This window comes from Notolabrus celidotus, chromosome 15, assembly GCF_009762535.1.
Source record: "Notolabrus celidotus isolate fNotCel1 chromosome 15, fNotCel1.pri, whole genome shotgun sequence".
NCBI lineage: Eukaryota > Metazoa > Chordata > Actinopteri > Labriformes > Labridae > Notolabrus > Notolabrus celidotus.
This window is the reverse complement of record NC_048286.1, coordinates 31,754,576-31,772,590: the sequence shown is the minus strand read 5'-3', so window position 1 is coordinate 31,772,590 and position 18,015 is coordinate 31,754,576. Positions and strand designations below refer to the sequence as shown.

The 18,015-nt window shown below is 37.3% G+C and overlaps 2 protein-coding genes and 1 non-coding gene across 5 annotated transcripts; 2 read left to right on the top strand and 1 right to left on the bottom strand.

Moving 5' to 3' along the window:
• Nucleotides 1–744: 744 nt before the first annotated feature.
• On the bottom strand, nt 745–3,504 carry ankrd45 (ankyrin repeat domain 45). 2 transcript variants are annotated; one of them, XM_034703368.1, is made up of 5 exons: nt 3,406–3,504; nt 2,885–3,104; nt 1,241–1,411; nt 1,073–1,158; nt 745–910 (listed from the first exon to the last, which is right to left on the bottom strand). In XM_034703368.1, exons 1-5 carry the CDS (start codon nt 3,406–3,408, stop codon nt 764–766), a joined length of 627 nt encoding a protein of 208 aa, XP_034559259.1. In that variant the 5' UTR covers nt 3,409–3,504; the 3' UTR covers nt 745–763. The 2 variants fall into 2 exon arrangements, with proteins under 2 accessions (XP_034559259.1, XP_034559258.1); XM_034703367.1 differs by lacking the exon at nt 3,406–3,504 and having other exon boundaries at nt 2,885–3,198.
• Nucleotides 3,422–3,493, top strand: trnaq-cug. Its single transcript has one exon. It is a non-coding gene; the product is annotated as a tRNA-Gln (tRNA).
• A 3,170-nt stretch (nt 3,505–6,674) lies between the features above and the next one.
• trnau1apb (tRNA selenocysteine 1 associated protein 1b) lies at nt 6,675–17,041 on the top strand. 2 transcript variants are annotated; one of them, XM_034703677.1, is made up of 9 exons: nt 6,675–6,915; nt 8,704–8,801; nt 8,971–9,070; nt 9,885–9,937; nt 11,067–11,195; nt 11,632–11,748; nt 13,442–13,745; nt 14,082–14,124; nt 16,089–17,041. In XM_034703677.1, the coding sequence occupies exons 1-9, from the start codon at nt 6,880–6,882 to the stop codon at nt 16,223–16,225; spliced, it is 1,017 nt and encodes a 338-aa protein (XP_034559568.1). In that variant the 5' UTR covers nt 6,675–6,879; the 3' UTR covers nt 16,226–17,041. The 2 variants fall into 2 exon arrangements, with proteins under 2 accessions (XP_034559568.1, XP_034559569.1); XM_034703678.1 differs by having other exon boundaries at nt 6,677–6,915; nt 14,079–14,124.
• The last annotated feature ends 974 nt before the right edge of the window (nt 17,042–18,015 follow it).

Genomic DNA, 18,015 nt, shown 5'->3' with positions numbered 1-18,015 from the left:
AAAATCAGTAAAATAGAATAGGATAAAATAAAATAGAATAAAATAACAAAGATAAATGAAATAGAATTAAATAAAATAAGGATCAATAAAAGAATGAAAAAAAAGAAAGATAAAATAAAAAAGAAAGATCAAATAAAATAGAAAAAGATAAAATAAAAAAAATAAAAAATAGAAGATAAAAATAAAGATAAAATACAATAAAATTAAAAAAAGATAAAATAGAATAGAATAAGATATAATAAAAAAGAAAGATCAACTAAAATAGAATAAAATAAAATAAAAAATAGAATAAGATAAAATAGAGATAAAATTAAATAAAGATAAAATAGAATAGAATACGATAAAATAAAAAAGAAAGATAAAATAAAATAGAATATGATCAAATAAAGATCAAATAAAATAAAAAAGATAAAATAGAATAAGATAAAGTAAAGATAAATAAAACAGAATAAAATAACAATAAAATAGAATAAAATAAAGATAAAATAAAATAGAATAAAAAAGCTGCTCTGTGGGTCATTCTTCATCTTCAGTGAACATCATTGTGCCTTTATTTGAACACTGATTTTCTTAAGTTAGATTTTTCTTGCTGGTGTTCCAGACATCTCTACAAACAGAAATAAGATGATTGAAGCATCCAGCTGTACTCTGGGTAAACCACAAAGAAATGAAGGATATGATCTGAATGTAGAGTTTATGACTCTCACACTGGGAAGAGATTTGAGTTCAAATTCAATCCAGAAGTCTCATCTCTGTAGTGTCTTTATTCACACTCAGCTGACAGCTTGCTGAGAATAGGCTTCAGAGTTTCCTCCATGTCTTTCCTTTGTGCAGAGAAGTCAGAGACTGTTGGGTTTACGACACTCTGAATCCACTCGGACTTAGCAGAGCATGCAGCCTTGCAGATTTTCTGTGCAGGAACAGACAGAAGAGAACAAACAGCATCTGAGAGTCCAGTATTTCCTTATCCACATGAATATTAAGTCTTAAATCAAACATTAAATGTGCATCTTCCCAAAGAGAATTTATCAAATGATCTGCTGTGTTGATTCCTGATGTGAAGAAGTGTTACCCGCTCCTCTTTAGTCAGATTCCTCTCTGGGTCAGAGGCGATGTCCTTCACAAAGGCTACATATGACACCACGTCCTGTTGAGCTTCTGTGTGTAAATACAAACACCTTTGTTAGTAGGAGGTTCAATTTACAATTCTAAAGATAAAGCTGATCTCAGCTCCACCCACCTGCCAGGATGAGACAGTCAGCACAGGCAGTGTTGGAGTATCTGCGGGCGACGTCTACAGGCCTCTCCCCTCTGAAGGTCTTTGTCTGTGTGTCAGCTCCCAGGTCCAGCAGAGCTCTGACCGTGTCCAGGTGACTCCAGCAGGCAGCGAGGTGCAGTGAGGAGTATCCTCCTGAGGAAACCAGAGGGGCTCTCATGTGATTCACAACACAGAGATACATCTGAACTTCTCCTATGAGGGGTCCACATCTTAATATCATCATTACTGTTTCTACTGACACTCTGCAGTCATACATTGAGATGATGAATACAGTGTAGTTGTGCACACTGAAAATAACTTTAACATTTCTCCACATTTAGCTCCAAAATGTCATAAAAACGTAGTGGGAATTTTTAAAAGTAACTTCTTTTTTTATCAAAGAGAGCAATATTTATGATCTTACATTTAATTTTGTTGTGAAAAATATATTTAAGTTACAATCAATGTTAAATATAAATATAAATATAAATGTAAATGTAAAATGTTCAATATAACTAAATGTTGAATATAAATGTAAAATATGAATATAAATGTTAGATCTAAATGTGTCTGTTAGCTAAATATTAAGGATTGTAGAGAACATTTATATTAAGCATTTAAAATTTAGAATTAACAATCAACTTTTATATTTAAAATTTAGATTTATATTGAATGTTAACATTGAACATTTAACATTTAGATTTAACATTTAGACAGAACATTTAACATTTAGATTTAAAATTTAGATTTAACAATCAACATTTATATTTAGCATTTAACATTTACATTTATATTTAACATTTAACATATACATTTATATTTAGCATTTGGATTTAACATTTAAATTTAACATTTATATTTACCATTTAAAATTTAGAATTAACAATCGACTTTTATATTTAACATTTAGATTTATATTAATTGTTAACATTGAGCATTTAACATTTATATTAATTGTTAACATTGAACATTTAACATTTATATTTAACATTTAGACAGAACATTTAACATTTATATTTAAAATTTAGATTTAACATTGAACATTTCTATTTAGCATTTAACATTTACATTTATATTTAACATTTAACATATACATTTATATTTAGCATTTGGATTTAACATTTAAATTTAACATTTAGATTTACCATTTAAAATTTAAAATTAACAATCAACACTGAACATTGAACATTTAGATTTAACATTTAGGTAGAACATTTAACATTTAGATTTAACATTTAGGTAGAACATTTAACATTTAGATTTAAAATTTAGATTTAACAATCAACATTTTGATTTAGCATTCAACATTTACATTTATATTTAACATTTAGCATTTAGATTAAAGATTTAACATTTCGATTTATATTTAACATTTGTATTTATATTTAGCCTTTGGATTTAACAGTTATTGTAACTTAAATATACTTTCCACAAAAATATTAAATATGAAGATCACAAATATTGTGACAATACCATTTAACATTTACATTTATATTTAGCGTTCGGATTGGTGACTTTTAAAAATTCACACACCGCTTCAGTCACATTGAGGAGCTAACTGTAGAGGATTGTTGGTGTTATTTTTAGTTTACACATCTTGAATGATGTGATTATTAATCCTCTCACCTCCTTCAGTCTGCTCGTTGACCTGAGCTCCCAACCTAAGCAGCTCTCTGACGATGGCGGTCTTCCCCAACATGCTGGCCACCATCAGAGAGTTCCTCCCGACCTCATCCTTTCCCCCGAACAAACCCTCTTTCTGTGTCTCCTCTTTGATGTCTTCACGTTCAAAAAGACCCTGAAGAGTTTCTAGATCCCCAGATAACACGCACTTTAAGATTTCCTCCTGTGGGGATGTCATATTTCACTATCAGTCCCGTACTTAGACCGGTTTATAGAGTCTAACTGGTCTAAGGTTGTCCCGGGCCGAGAGGAGTTTTCTGCCTCCATGGTTACAGCGTCAGACTCTGAGAAGGTCCCTTTCAGTGAAGAAGGAATAAAAACCTACCTATATGTACATTTAAGATGATAAGACATTTGTGTAACCTGGTTTTCTTTATGGACAGTAAGGAATGATAAAATAACATTTCACTTCAGAGTTCACAATGACAGAAATTCCAATCCTAACTTTGAGTCTTTAAACGCACCATGTTGTTGCACAGCGGTTCTATGGTGTAATGGTTAGCACTCTGGACTCTGAATCCAGCGATCCGAGTTCAAATCTCGGTAGGACCTGACTTTTGTGTTTCAGATTAATGGATCAATAACTAAAGGAGATGATAACACCAGTTTTAACCGGATTAACTGATTTAAATACTAATAAATTATCTCGGGCTACAGTTTAGAAGCAATCTATAGGCTCGTGACAACAACAACAACCTTTCAGTCTTATCATGTAGAGGAGACGCTGGTGTATCCGTCATTTCCGGTTTGTAAGGATAAAAATAATGATATAGATCTTTTAGATTTTTTTTTATTTATTGGGAGATCAACATACAGAAAGGGGCTACGACGGTGTATCATATATATATATAAATAAAAAATTCGAGAAATAAATTCGAGTTTATAAAGTCGGTGTGGATGTTGTGGCGGCGCCATCTTGCCATCTTGCCTGCAGTAGGGTACTCTTGGAATCTTTGAGAAATCAAACTCGAAATTTTAGAGTTTTTAAAGTCGTAAATTTTCGAGAAAAAAAATCAAAATTTCTGAGATTATAAAATAGATTTTAGAGAAAATACTTACAGTGAAAATATGAGTTGTTTTTGTCTCTGTAGCTGATTAACAGGTGGATGCATATTTCTGCAGACAAATCAGTATTGCCGAAGTATATGCATCCACCCACAAAGTTAGTGTCTGATCTTTTGTAGAGTCACAGGCTGTCAGCTCATGTTTTGGACTTTGTGGATTCATTATTTACAAAAATATGAGTTGTTATCATCAAAACAAAGAATGTCCACACTGCAACTTTTAAAATGAACCTCGGGGTTTTATTTGCACTTGTTTGTTGTTTTTCTCGGTGTTGATATATGCTCAATGATACAGTAGGCTCAAACGCCACCGAAAACTCAAGTAACACAATTAAATTCAATTGATCCATCAAAGTTTTGCGTTTCCCGCATTGAAAAGGATATTACATTTCAGTCAAACGTTTAGGCATAATAGGCCAAAACAACCCGCCATATGAACAGTTTCTTCCCCCAGGCTGTCACTCTGATGAACACTAAAGATAAGATAAGATAAGATATTACTTTATTGATCCCCCGGGGGGAATTCAGTTGTTACAGCAACCCAGACATAAGTACAATCAAGAAAGAAGTTTCAATAAGTACAAAATAATTACAAAATAAGTACAAAATTAAAATAAAATAAAAATAAAACAAAATAACATAAAATAAAAATAAAAAATAAAATAAAAATAAGTATAATGAAATAGATAAATAAAGCTAGAGTACAATTTAGATATATACAATGTTACAAATGGAATTTAAACCATAACAGTGTCATACCTGTTGGATCAATACTCTCTGTAAATATACAATGCAACAATTCTCCAAGCAGAATTCCATATTTCTATTTATTTTATTATTTAATTACAATTTTTTTAAAGTAAAAACTACCTCTGCTACTCACCACTGCACTTTTATCATATTATTTTAGCCTGTACATATAAGTCATGCCTATTTGTTGTTCTTCTGTATTTATAGCTGATGTTATTGTTATTATATTTGTATGTCTTATTCTTATGCCTTGTACAAAGAGAGCACAGTTTACCAAAGTCAAATTCCTTGTGTGTTCAAGCACACCTGGCCAATAAAGCCAAGAGTACCCTACTGCAGGCAAGATGGCGCCGCCACAACATCCACACCGGAAGTCCATACCGGAAGTCCATACCGGAAGTTACAAAGCTAAAAACGTTGCAATAACACCCACACCGGAAGTCCATACCGAAAGTTACAAAAATAAAAGCCTTCAAAAACACGTAGGTTTACGCGTAATTCTATGAACTTTTTTGCACTTACATTTTAATCGTATCAGTATTATTGACTAGTTGATTGACTCCAAAAGTGTATAGGCTGTTGAGAATTTACTGTTTTGAGAAGTTACTTAGAAGCCTGCACGATTCACTAAGTTATAGTGTTAACGTCTCAGCCATGCACAGCCTTTTGTTCCGAGTGTGTGTTGAAATACTTAAAGCTGATTATGATGCTGCCGTGATGACATCTGCATATGCCTCTCTTGTTTTGTCTGGGTCATATGCTATTTTATGTTGTGTTAGCCTGACTGTACCTCAGTACAGTTTGCTGTAGTGTTTGTTCCAAATTACCTTGCATGCTGTCTGCCTATGTGATCACATGTATAGATTAATGAATGAATGAAATACAGATCCAGAGTAGATCCACAGTCACGAGAGAAGAGCAGAATGTTATCTATGGTGCAGGGGCGAGTGGAGGAGGAAAATGTAGAGGTGTGTGGTGACTGTTTCTTTTTTAACATAATTTGTAACACGTTACAATGACACAGTGACAGGGGTGTTCATTAACCACAAGAACAAACGGAGGGAATGGTTTCTCCTTCTATTTTGAGACATTAGATGGGCGTAAACACTCTGAGCTTGTCAAACAGTTTTATTCAGATTGAATGCTTGATGCATGTACACCAATGTCTTAACAAGATCACTTTATTTGGCGTCCATGAAAACATTGAAGTTGGAACCTTCAATTAGAATGACTAGAAAAACTGCAAATGTATACATAGCTACTGTTTCTTTCCATCCAACCCCTACTTGAAATGTAGAATTATACTTTATTTTATGTTCTTTTAATGTTATATGTATGATGTCTTAACCCTTTTGTATTGATAATGTTGTACTTGAAAATGAACAATGCACTTTTGCTATTACAAACTCCAAATCAACATAAAATATTAGGACTAAAATATTTCAACTTGAGGCACCACTGTCAGCCACTGATGATAGATGTACAGTACACATTTCTGGGGAGCCTCTGTTGTTTTTGTGGTGAATATAGATCTCTGTGTACAGCTTGAGTGTATTTTCCCTCTTACTTACAGTCTTTTCCTTCTCATCCCCTCCCCCCACACACACTAACACTCTACATTATTCTGTTCTTCATACACAGCGGGATCTCTCTCACTCACTCTCTCTATCACAATTAGCTTTCTGCTAATTGATTTAGCAGCGACAGACTAATGCAATCAATACGCTACACGAAGAAGAAACTTCCAGTTCGAAGCATCCGGCATTGGGTAGAGAGGGGGTTAAAGAATCACTTCCGGTATGGACTTCCGGTACGGACTTCCGGTGTGGATGTTGTGGCGGCGCCATCTTGCCTGCAGTAGGGTGCCTCTCAATAAAGCTGATTCTGACTCCGCACCAGTAGGTGGCGGTAATGCGCCTAGAAGTTGTTTGCCAACCGCCAATAAAAACCCAAGAAGAAGAAGAAGAATACCCGGAAGTGACCTCACACTCCCTTGAACCGGAACAGGCTCCTCGGTTAGCTTCGTGAAGTGTGAACGTGTGGAGAACTTTCACCCTTTATTTCAGCATTTCCTCAAACATCACAGAACCCTTGTAGAGTGTGATCCCTCCCCAGGAAGAGAAGATGTTTAACCGACAGACGAGCCTCTGGATGGGTGATGTATGTGTGAATGAACTCTTCCTCTCAGTGTTGGGACGTTAGCTCTGTGGGTAGCTAGCTTGGTTATATAAAGTTAGCTCGGTTTGTGACCATGAAATGTTAGAGTAACATATTAAACATCAACATGAGAGATACAGATACTTGTTGTAGTATCGATATGCTGAAGTCCTCGTGACTCTCTCAACCTTTAGTTCCACATCTAGGAGTGTCTGCTGTGATATTAATTAGGGGTGTAACGATTCTTTTTAACAACGATTCGATTCACGATTCGTGGTTGCCGATTCGATTAAAGGGCGATATCGGTTCATTTAGAACGATATGAACCGAAACGGTTCAGTGACTTGAAATCGATTCAGTAACTTTTTACCCCAAAATTTAACCAGTGTGACTGTGAAATAAATACTCAACTCAACTTTATTTATAAAGCACTTTAAAAAGAGCACAGCCGGAACAGAGTGCTGTACATAAATAGACAAACAATGCAGGCATAAAACAATTAAAACACAGGATTATAAAACAATAAACACAAACCATAAAACACTAAAACAGGAGCAGAGTCTCATGCAGGGTCGAAAGCCAAGGAATAAAAATACATTGATACTGGACAGTCCTAGATTCCTATTGTTGCCGTGATGTTTTTCCCCCAAGCCAAGTTTTGGCCAAGCGGCAACCTCCGGTATAAAAAATATGAGGCCAATGTGGAAGTGCTAAAAACTGCAGTTAATTGAGGATCCGTTTGAGGCTGGCTCTGGAAGTACCAGAAACCACATACACACCCATTCAAAGAAGCCAATCTTTACAGCAGAAATAAACATGTTTACAGCCTGGTACAAAAAACAAGTGTAGTCTGGATAGATCAGTTCTCGATTGATACATTTTTTTCTTAGCACAGTCATTTCAAAGATATTAAGATAACAAGTCTTCCAATGAGAGGCCCAGCTGACTTGATTGACAGGCTGGAACACTGTAGCTGTTGGCTAGGAGGCTGAAAGCCCGCCTCTTTACGTCACAATCGCTCAACAGCAGCAATATGGCTGCCGCCGACGATTGGCCTCAAAACAGCGCTTCAGAAACAGACGGGTGACGTCACGGATACTACGTCCATATTTTATACAGTCTATGGTGAAATCCCATGGCGCCTTAGTAGGTGGTTGGATAGATTTGTGGTGTTGCCGTGGTTCTTTAATTGACCTTTACATATCCTACAAACAGTGAGCGACTTATTTAGAACATCTCCGTCTTTGCAAAAGCCAAAGTGTTTCCACTTACTGGACCGCAATGGTGGCTTGATCATTTCTTGCTTGCCGGCTTCTCCTCTGCCATCCGCCATGCTATGTTTGCTATGATGGCGGGTGGCGATGACGTCACAGACAGGCAGCCTGACTTGAGTAATGTTTAACGTCTTCTATCATTAAAGATGCAAAAAAAACCCACATCCATGTAAAGTCTGCCGTGCTTAAATCCAATGTGTTATTTCATTGTATCGATACAATCGATTTATTACCTTTTAAAACGATGTTAGATCTATATGTCGTCCGGAAGGCCGACTTGCCGAGCACAGATCGATGTAGTTGGATCATAGGAATATAAATCAATACCTCGATGTAGTAGATGAATCGTTACACCCCTAATATTAATACTAAAATATCAATCAGTAATTTTCCCTCTTGGCGTAGAGCCAACCAGCAAAACTAATAACATCAACATGTGTGTATAACCTGTGACTACCTCTTGTGCTCTCCTGTAATATGATAATGTAATGTAAACTTGTGGACTGTCTTTCTTTAGTTGGACCCATACATGGATGAAAACTTCATCAAGCAGGCCTTCAGCGCTATGGGGGAATCGCCCTTTGGAGTGAAGATCATCACACACAGGATAACAGGGTAGGATATACAGAGCAGCTGGTGGATCGAAGGCTGAACACTCTTTATAGGGTTTCATTAAAGATACATATTCATTACATTCGGGGCCCTTGGATTTGCATGACCTTTAGTTCTGCTCTGGACTGTTTCGGTGCTAACCCCTGTCCCACGTCTCTCTCCTCCTCTGCAGGGGTTCAGCAGGATACTGCTTTGTGGAGCTGGCAGACGAAGCAAGTGTCGACCGCTGTGTCCAAAGACTGAACGGGAAACTGGTCCCTGGATCAAACCCGGTCAGTTTTCTGGAGTTTTTTGTCAAATCATACATCTTTGCTGCAAAGTTTTATTTCTTCACAAATACTTAATTACATACCGTTTATACTCTTGACAATTTAATACTGCCTTCCTCTTTTCCCAGTGTTAGACTTATGTTGTTATCATGCAGTATTTAATTGTTGATTTGAATGTGGATGGTGGAGCTCAACTAGTCTTGGTCCTCCTTTTTTTTTTTTTACAACAGAAACTCAAAAATTGATCATTTAAGTCAATCTTCTTTGAAAAAGAGTCTCATTAAGACACCGACAGAGTGTCACACATGTCTGATTGTATGTGCTGCTACTGCTAACAGTAATGTGCTTTAACAGTGAATCTGAAACGTTAGAAACCAGCTGCAGCTGTTTAGTGGAGCTCTTAGAAACGACTTCCTGTCAGTGTAAACAAAGTAAAGCCAGCTTAAACACGTTGTGAGTCTCCAGCCGTGTGAACAGTTGTGAGCTTTAGCCGCTTGCTACTGAATTTGAAATGCTGTTGGCACCATGAGCTGGCCAAGCTACTGGGTTCCCCTGTCCACTGGCCTGTACGTGCTGCTGAAGGTGGCTGAGAGGCTGCGTGTACATGAATGTACTTTGTTTGAAGCTGGTGAATAGAGTCTCTGGTAGGAACTAACTGAGGAATGGCTAAAGGCTGGTCTGGGTGGTGGAGGAGGTATGTAAACCCAAATAACAACCATATTAACTCCACTCTTTTTTCAGCAATATCAGTGCTATACTACACGTCTCTTGAGTTTGATGTCAGCTGAACACGTGTTTCTTCTCTCCTTCTGCGCAGCCCCGGAAGTTTAAGCTAAACTATGCCACCTACGGCAAGCGGCCAGAGGCAGGGTAAGACATGATCCACTTTCACTTCTTGCTCTAACACTAATCAGTTATTCTCAAGCTGTTCGTCCATGCAGGAGAAATATAGCAAATGAACAGTGACAGAGTAAGACTGAGAACCACAGTTTAGAGCAAGAAAATGTATGATAAGAGACAATATTAACAAAGTACTGCACATCATGCCATAATATAATTTTTCACATTATTCAGATGACTTATGTCCATAGGAAAAAAAAAAAACAACATAAATTAATACAATAAAAAAATAATAATAATAATAAAACATTAATAAGTACAATAGTATGTAACAAAAAATATATATATATATACATAAATAAATAGAATAAAATAAAAACAATAATACATAAATAAATACAATATCTGAAAAAATAAAATCACAATACATGAAAAATTAAAATAAAATAAAAACAATAAAATATAATAATAATAATAATAATAATAATAAGCCTTAGATAAATACAATAAAATAAAATAAAACAATAAAACATAAATTAATACAATACAAAATAATTATACATAAATTAATACAATACAAAATAATTATACATAAATAAATACAATAGTTTCTAAAAATAATAATACATAAATAAATACAATTAAATAAATACAATAAAATAATAAATAAATACAATCAAATTATAATAATAAATAAATAAATACAATTAAATAATAATAATAAATAAATAAATACAATACATTGTATTAATAATCACAAAGGAATTAAAAGCTAATAAACAAGTAAAATGGTCATTGAGGACATTTTAACAGTGTACTTAATTCTTGCTGAAATGTCATTAGTGTACATTTTTTATCATGAAGATGTTAGACTGCAAATGTACTCTTGTTTTATTCCAGTTGGGCTCTGTCAGTGTGTGAAGCGGTGTGTATTCATGCTCTCTTCACTCAAAATCAGGATGTTTGAATAAGAAATGTATGAATGGCTCAAAACAACATTATTATATTTCTGCATGTTCTGCTGTCTGTGGTTTAATCAGCAGACGTCTTCACCTTTAGCTCAATATGAACAAATCTTAACGGTCCAATCAGAGAGATCGGCTCATTTTAAAGTTTGACAGTGACTGTGGGTTTTAATGAAAGTCTTCTCTCCTGTCAGGCCAGAGTTCTCAGTGTTTGTGGGCGACTTGGCCTCTGAGGTGGATGACTTCCAGCTGCACCAAGTTTTCAAAAAGTACCCTTCCTGCAAGGGAGCCAAAGTGGTCACCGACCAGTACGGATACTCCAGGTACGTGGGATCGTGGAGGTCCTCCATAGACGGCTCATGTTTTATTATCCGACCCGACGTGTTGATACCGTTCTGTTTTTCATATTATTGTAAGAAGAATTCAATCCTTTGAATGTGTGCTGGATTCTGTTGATGTAATGATAATTCAGATAGCAGTGTGATGGACGTCATCTTCATCTGTTTTGGACAAAAGGCTGAACACGAATGTTTTCTTACCTTCTTACGCTGAAACTATTGTTTTCCCCATATAGGCTAAGCAAGAGCAACTCACAATTCAAGTGATGCTACCTCATGTTAAAAGTAAAACAACAAGTTTCAGTTCTACCATAATAATACCCATTATATTCTGTTTCTCATTATAAGTGGCCATTTTTAATGCCAAGTATGCAGCAGATTGTTCTCTGGAGTGGAGGTGTAACTGTTGTTTGGCCTGCAGAGGTTACGGCTTCGTCAAGTTTGGGGAGGAGAGCGAGCAGAAGAAGGCGATCGAGGAGTGCCAGGGTACGATGCTCGGGGGGAAGCCTCTCAGACTGAGTGTGGCTGTGGCAAAGAGGTAAGAGACACACTGGAACATGTCAAATATCAACTGTTCGTCTGGTTAAATCCAACAAGCTGACCCAAACTCTCAGGTCAGCTCTGCTACTTCTTAACATCATGTGTGGTTTAAAGCCTGATGTCCTCAGAAATGATCTCAAACATGTAGTGTAGATTATTTTAACACTCTTGCATTAACTCCACCCTGCTGCTGCACCCTGACACTCACAGGAGCAGGGGTACTCAAAGTAGGGACAGGGGTTCAGAGACACTGATGGGGGGATGGAAGAAGGAATAATATATAAAATGTGAATAAAATAAAGATCAAATAAAATAAAGTACAAATAAAATAAAGTACAAATAAAATAAAATAAACTAAAGATCAAATACAGTAAAATAAAGATAAAATAAAATAAAGATCAAATAAAATAAATATGATTTAAAATAAAAGATCAAACAAAATAAAGTGAAGATCCATTAAAATAAAATAAAGTTAAATTTTTTTTAAAAAAAAATAAAAAAAATATCAAATAAAATAAAGTTAAATAAAGATCACTTAAAATAGAGAAAAAATAAAATAAAGATTCAATAAAATAAAGATCAAATAAAGATCATATAAAATAAAGATCAAATAAAATAAATATGAATTAAAATAAAAGATCAAACAAAATAAAGTGAAGATCCATTAAAATAAAATAAAGTTAAAAAAAAATAAAAATAAAATATCAAATAAAATAAAGTTAAATAAAGATCACTTAAAACAGAGAAAAAATAAAATAAAGATTCAATAAAATAAAGATCAAATCAAATAAAAATAAAATAAAATAAAAATTTCTCACACTGATATCACTGGGATCAGTGCATTGTGATTACTCACACATTCCTATTTCAGTAAAAGTTATTTATTCAACATTATATTGTATCAATGAAGGGGCCCCATATGTCCAAAAACATCTCCCGTCTGCTATTAAGCTTAAAAAATGAGTTGTTCATAGGTGGCTATTTTTATCATTTCTCCCAGCCACTCATTAGAAGAGATGTTACTTTTAGTTTTCCAGGGCCTGAGCACAATCCTACACCCTGTGGTAAGGGCCAATCTACACCACAGAGTCTGGTGATGTGATAGTCTAACCCCCTCTGTTATTATACCTAAAATGCAAAGCGTAGGGCTCCACATCAACTTGGTTCTCAGTACTTCATTGAGAAATGCTACTACATCTTACAGGGAGTCCAGTACCCTCTATGAATTACTTTATATGTAATCAACCGAGTCTTAACTTCTCTAGATGTCCTACACCAGGACCCAACAATTTCCTTCCACGCCTCATTATTAATCTCCACCTGGTACCTTCCTTTGATTAATATCGCGACAGAACTATATTACGTCTTTAAATGTACTTTCACAGTTCAGCAACTTTCAATAATAAGGGCGTCTTATAATCTGCACTGAGTTGAAAGGAAAATCAAAAGTATTTGACCAAAGCCTGCAGCTAAAAAACATCAATGTATGATTCTTTGATTACATGTACTCTGGCTTTTTATCCCTCTCACACCCTGAAATCCACTGACTCATCTGTAACCAGTGAAGGAAACATTATAACCTCTTTTATTTTGCTGTATTTCCTCCCAGACTGATAATCTGCATCAGTTTTAAATCTTAAATCATCCCATGGGGATCAGTTTTTGATTTCCTCGTTTGTTTTGTGTTGCAGCCAAAAGATGAGCAACTACCACGGGGGCCAGGGTCAGAACTACCATGCTAACTACAACCAGTCCCAGACCAATTACTACGGCAGCAACACCAGCGGGGGTCAGGCGGGCTACTACCCTCAGTGGGGGGGCTACGACCAGTACAGCGGCTACAACAACACCGGCTATAACAGCGGCTACAACAGCGGCTACAACAGTGGCTACAACTACAACTACGGGCCCTACGGATACCCCCCACCGGGCCACATGATGCCTCCTCCTCCCATGGGGGTGCCACCCACATCCACGGACACGACAGCTGTGGAGGTGAGGGGAAGAGTTTCAGACATGGTTGTGACCTCAAGAGTTTCTAAGTCACGTCAAGAAGCTGTGAAAGCATTATTTGCTGCTCTGCTGACACACTGCTATCAACCTGTCGAGGAAAAGACAGACTTTGTATTTGTTTTATTCAGTTTTAAACCTGGAACATGACGGTGCATTGCCAAACTAACCTTAAGGTCATGTTTGAACACTACAGTTTGACAGATGAAGGTTGTGTTTTTAGTTTCCTGATAGAAAGAGACATTTTTGGTCTCAGGGTTTGAGATCAGGGTTTCTGAAGGGATGCTGAAATAATCTCTCCTGTGTGTGTTTCCTCAGCAGACCCACGAGGAGACTGAAGGTGCAGACGAGGACAATGCAGAAGGTAAAGAGGCCTTTTTTTCATTCTCACACTATAATCATGCAGGATAACTTGCCTTCTTTCTTAAGACTCCAACCTTTACTTGATCACTTTGATCAGAAGTGCCAGTTTACCATTCAGGTGATCAAACCTCTCACATCTGAACCCAGCAGAGCCTCAGGTACCTCTTTTCGACCAACGCGAACCGGGTTGTATTTCAGTATTTGTATTTTCACTGCAGGACAATGGCGGAAACACGTTTGGTTTGTGTTTTTAAACCCTGCAACCTCGCCCCTCGCGCCTCACCTCTGACATAAGCGGTTTGGGGTTTGCTGTTCTAGACCAGCAAAGAGATGGAGCCGCTCTGGAACCGGTTTTCATAACTTTCCTGGTTCACTCCCAGTCGAAACACCGGTTCTCAATTGAGCGCCGTCTCCGAACCGGCCCTGAAACTGCCTCGGTCGAAAAGGGGTAAGGGTTGTCTGATGTCAGAGAGGAGATCTGCCTCTTACTCCATATTTACACAGGACGTGCTAGTTTGCATTACGGCTGCGCAGCATATTTGCTCCGTCCGACGGCTTTTGTATTCTATTATTGGGATTTGTATAGCGCCAAATCACAACAAACATTATCTCAAGACGCTTTTACAAACCGAGCAGGTCTAGACCACTCTATGTCAAATTATGAACAGAGACCCAACATCAACACCAAGACAGGGACACATTACGCCTATTTTAAAATCTTTACATTGGCTGCCTGTTGCTTTTCGTATTGATTTTAAAATTATTTTACTACTTTTTAAGGCGCTGCATGGCCTCGCACCAGACTACATCTCAGAGATGCTTTTAGTGTATAAACCAGGTAGGTCTCTCAGATCCTCCGGCTCCTCTCTTTTAGCTGTTCCTAAGAGCAGAACTAAAACATTTGGTGACGCTGCTTTCAGCCACTACGCTCCCAAACTATGGAACAGCCTGCCGGAGGATCTGAGACGAGCTGATGGAGAAATTGAGACTTTTAAACGTAAACTAAAAACGTATTTATTCAGTCTGGCTTTTATGTAGGGTTTTACTATTTTATTACCTACCTTTTACTATAATATTGACATTCATTTATTTAATTTCACTTATCTACTCAGTTTTATTGATATTTTTCAGCCTTAGTTTTATTTTTCAACTCTTATCCTTACCTTTTAAATCTATTTATTTTAACTATTTTTATTTCTTAATTTTGATGCTTTAACTTATTTTAATTACACAATTTTATTTTGGTAGTCTCTATTTTATTTTATTTTTATGTTGTTCTTATTTTTAATTTGTATTCTTATTAGTTTTATTATTATCATTATTATTATCTTCCACTAAAATGTCTTGCCATTGTTTCATTTCTGCTTCTTTCTTGTTTTCAATCGCTGTAAAGCACTTAAGGTTGCATTTTATTTGTATGAAAGGTGCTATATAAATAAAGCTTGATTGATTGATTGATGAGGGTAAGACTCAATCTGATCCCACCTTAATCCACTATGAGCATTGCACCTAGTTAGTATCTAGCTAGTTACAGCGGCAAGGAAAAACTTCCTTTAACAGGCAGAAACCTCCAGCAGGACCAGACTCATGTTAGACACACATCTGCTGAGACCGAGTTGGGTCTGGAAAGAGGGATAGAGGAGAATAGGAGAGAGAGGGAGCGGTGATAGTGATTAGAAGAGTAGTAGAAGCTGCTGGAGTCCAGCACGTCCATATACCTAACACACCCTTTTTAAATATTCACAAAAATGCAACTTGCATAATAAATTGGAACACGGTGTATATGATCTTTAAACGGTCATGAGTCCGTTTATACAGTGTTTTATTTTGAAATCCGTGAGGATGTTGCATGCGATCCTCGTGCCTGACTTCCTGTCCAGGTTGGTCTTTTGTGTTGTCTTTGTTCGTGTGCTCAGATGAACAGTGTGCAGTGTTGCTCATATATGACTGTGTTGTGTTTCACAGAGACGATTCCTGAATGCGACGTGGAGCAGTGGAACAAAGATTTTATGCAGCGCAGTGAAGAACTCTACGACGCCATGATGAACTGTCACTGGGAGCCCCTGGATTCTGTTCACTCCCCCATCCCCTCTCTCTCTTGATACTTATCCTCCTCCTCCTCCTCCTCCTCATCTCACCTTTTGAATCTATCATTTTCTACAGTTTGTGTCCCCCCCCCCATCATCTTCTATGGTGTAACACCATACTGACACATTTAAAGGCTCAGCCTCAGAGCACACAGGTGTACTTTTTACCCTCAGATACCTTCAGTACACACAGATCCTGTAAAGCAGGATGGTAATATTGAACATGTTCAGTAATCAGAGGAGTGACTGAGCACAGAGAGACACACAGGAGGGGCAGCAGCAGCAGGCTGATAATGATGTTTTCATTCACTGAAATGATCCGTGCTGAAATCTGACTTTGCTAATGAACTCCTGCCCCTGATTTTAAAAGAGATCTTCTTGTGAAGACGATGTTAAACTTTGCCTTAAATGTCATTGGCCATGTTCTTCTCTTCTTCTCAATCCAGGACGGTCATCAGACTCATGTTGTCTGTGCAGATTATTCTTTCTTACCTTGTTGAACCCTCATGAGGGGGTCTGTCGCCTGGTTTTTAATGTGTCTGATAATCTGGGTAGAAGGTACAATACTGAAAGAAGATGCTCCTTAAAGCACCACCTGTGTAACTTATCACTGTTCTCCAGACGAGAAGCTGTACCTCTCTCTCTGTGTGTGATACACGGAGGCGTACGTACACTTCAGAGCGCTGTGAAACTGCATGCAACAATCCTGTGAGGCTGATTTAATCCATCAGATATCAAAGCAGCTTTATGTTCTGCTCTCTGATGGCTGATGTTTTGTAAATATTTTCTTTCTGGAGACGTTTTATCAATAAAACAAATTTAGTTGTAAAATGCTCGTGTGGCTTCTTGAAGTGAAAAGTGTTTTTCTCTTTTGCGTGTCTTGGAAATGTAAGTCAGTTTTTTAAATTGAGGTGTTTTCCATCCATCCATCCATCTTCCTCCACTTATCTCGGTCTCGGTCGCAGGGGAAGCAGTCTCCGCAGGGAAGCCCAGACACTCCTCTCCCCGGCCACTTCCACCAGCTCTTCTGGGAGGATACCAAAAGGTGCATTTTGACCAAGATTTCCAGGGTCTTTTAGCCCCCAGAACTACTTTACCCTGAACTAAAAGGTTCCTGTGCCCCCATTGTTGTCTTCGTTTTGACCGCAGGCTGAAGTCCCGGGTAGATTGTGCAAATCAGGCCAGTGATGTATGGAGATAAATAATTATGTTAAATAATATTTTGAAATCTTAATAAAAAAATAAACTAGTTTGCATTCCCAGGAACTCCCTCTGTGTTTCAACAGCTGTGTAAACTCCACAAACACTGTTACGTTCAACCGAAAGTCCCAGGACCTTTGAAAAGTACTACCCCCCAAGCAGGGGCTTTTCAGAGATTATCTACACCTGAACTAAATTTAGACCCTGGTTCCTCCGGTCGAAACGTACATAGTTCAGGGGTAAAGTCCCTAATTCCGGGGTGGTGTTCCTTGGTCAAAAAATGCCTAGGCGATCCCAGGCCAGCTGCGAGATCTGATCTCACCAGTGTGTCCTGGGTCTTCCCCGTGGCCTCCTCCCAGACGGACATGCCCGAAACACCTCCCCAGGGAGACGTCCAGGAGGCATTCTGACCACATGCCCGAACCACCTCATCTGGCTCCTCTCGATCCGGAGGAGCAGAGCTCCTGACCCTCTCTCTAAGGCCGAGCCCAGACACCCTGCGACAGTTTCATGTTAAATCCACCGCAACAGACAGATAAGAATCCATCACCATGGAACGATCACTGACGAGGAATCACTGGGACTATTTTTCAAAACTGTAAACA

Coding starts and splice junctions, on each gene's coding strand:
- ankrd45 (XM_034703367.1), bottom strand. CDS start 3,119: ATGACATCCCCACAGGAGGAAATCTTAAAGTGCGTGTTATCTGGGGAT. Junction 1,412..2,884: donor CAACGAGCAGACTGAAGGAG/GTGAGAGGATTA, acceptor TGGTTTCCTCAG/GAGGATACTCCTCACTGCAC. Junction 1,159..1,240: donor TGACTGTCTCATCCTGGCAG/GTGGGTGGAGCT, acceptor ATTTACACACAG/AAGCTCAACAGGACGTGGTG.
- trnau1apb (XM_034703678.1), top strand. CDS start 6,880: ATGTTTAACCGACAGACGAGCCTCTGGATGGGTGAT. Junction 9,071..9,884: donor TGGTCCCTGGATCAAACCCG/GTCAGTTTTCTG, acceptor CCTTCTGCGCAG/CCCCGGAAGTTTAAGCTAAA. Junction 9,938..11,066: donor GGCAAGCGGCCAGAGGCAGG/GTAAGACATGAT, acceptor CTCTCCTGTCAG/GCCAGAGTTCTCAGTGTTTG.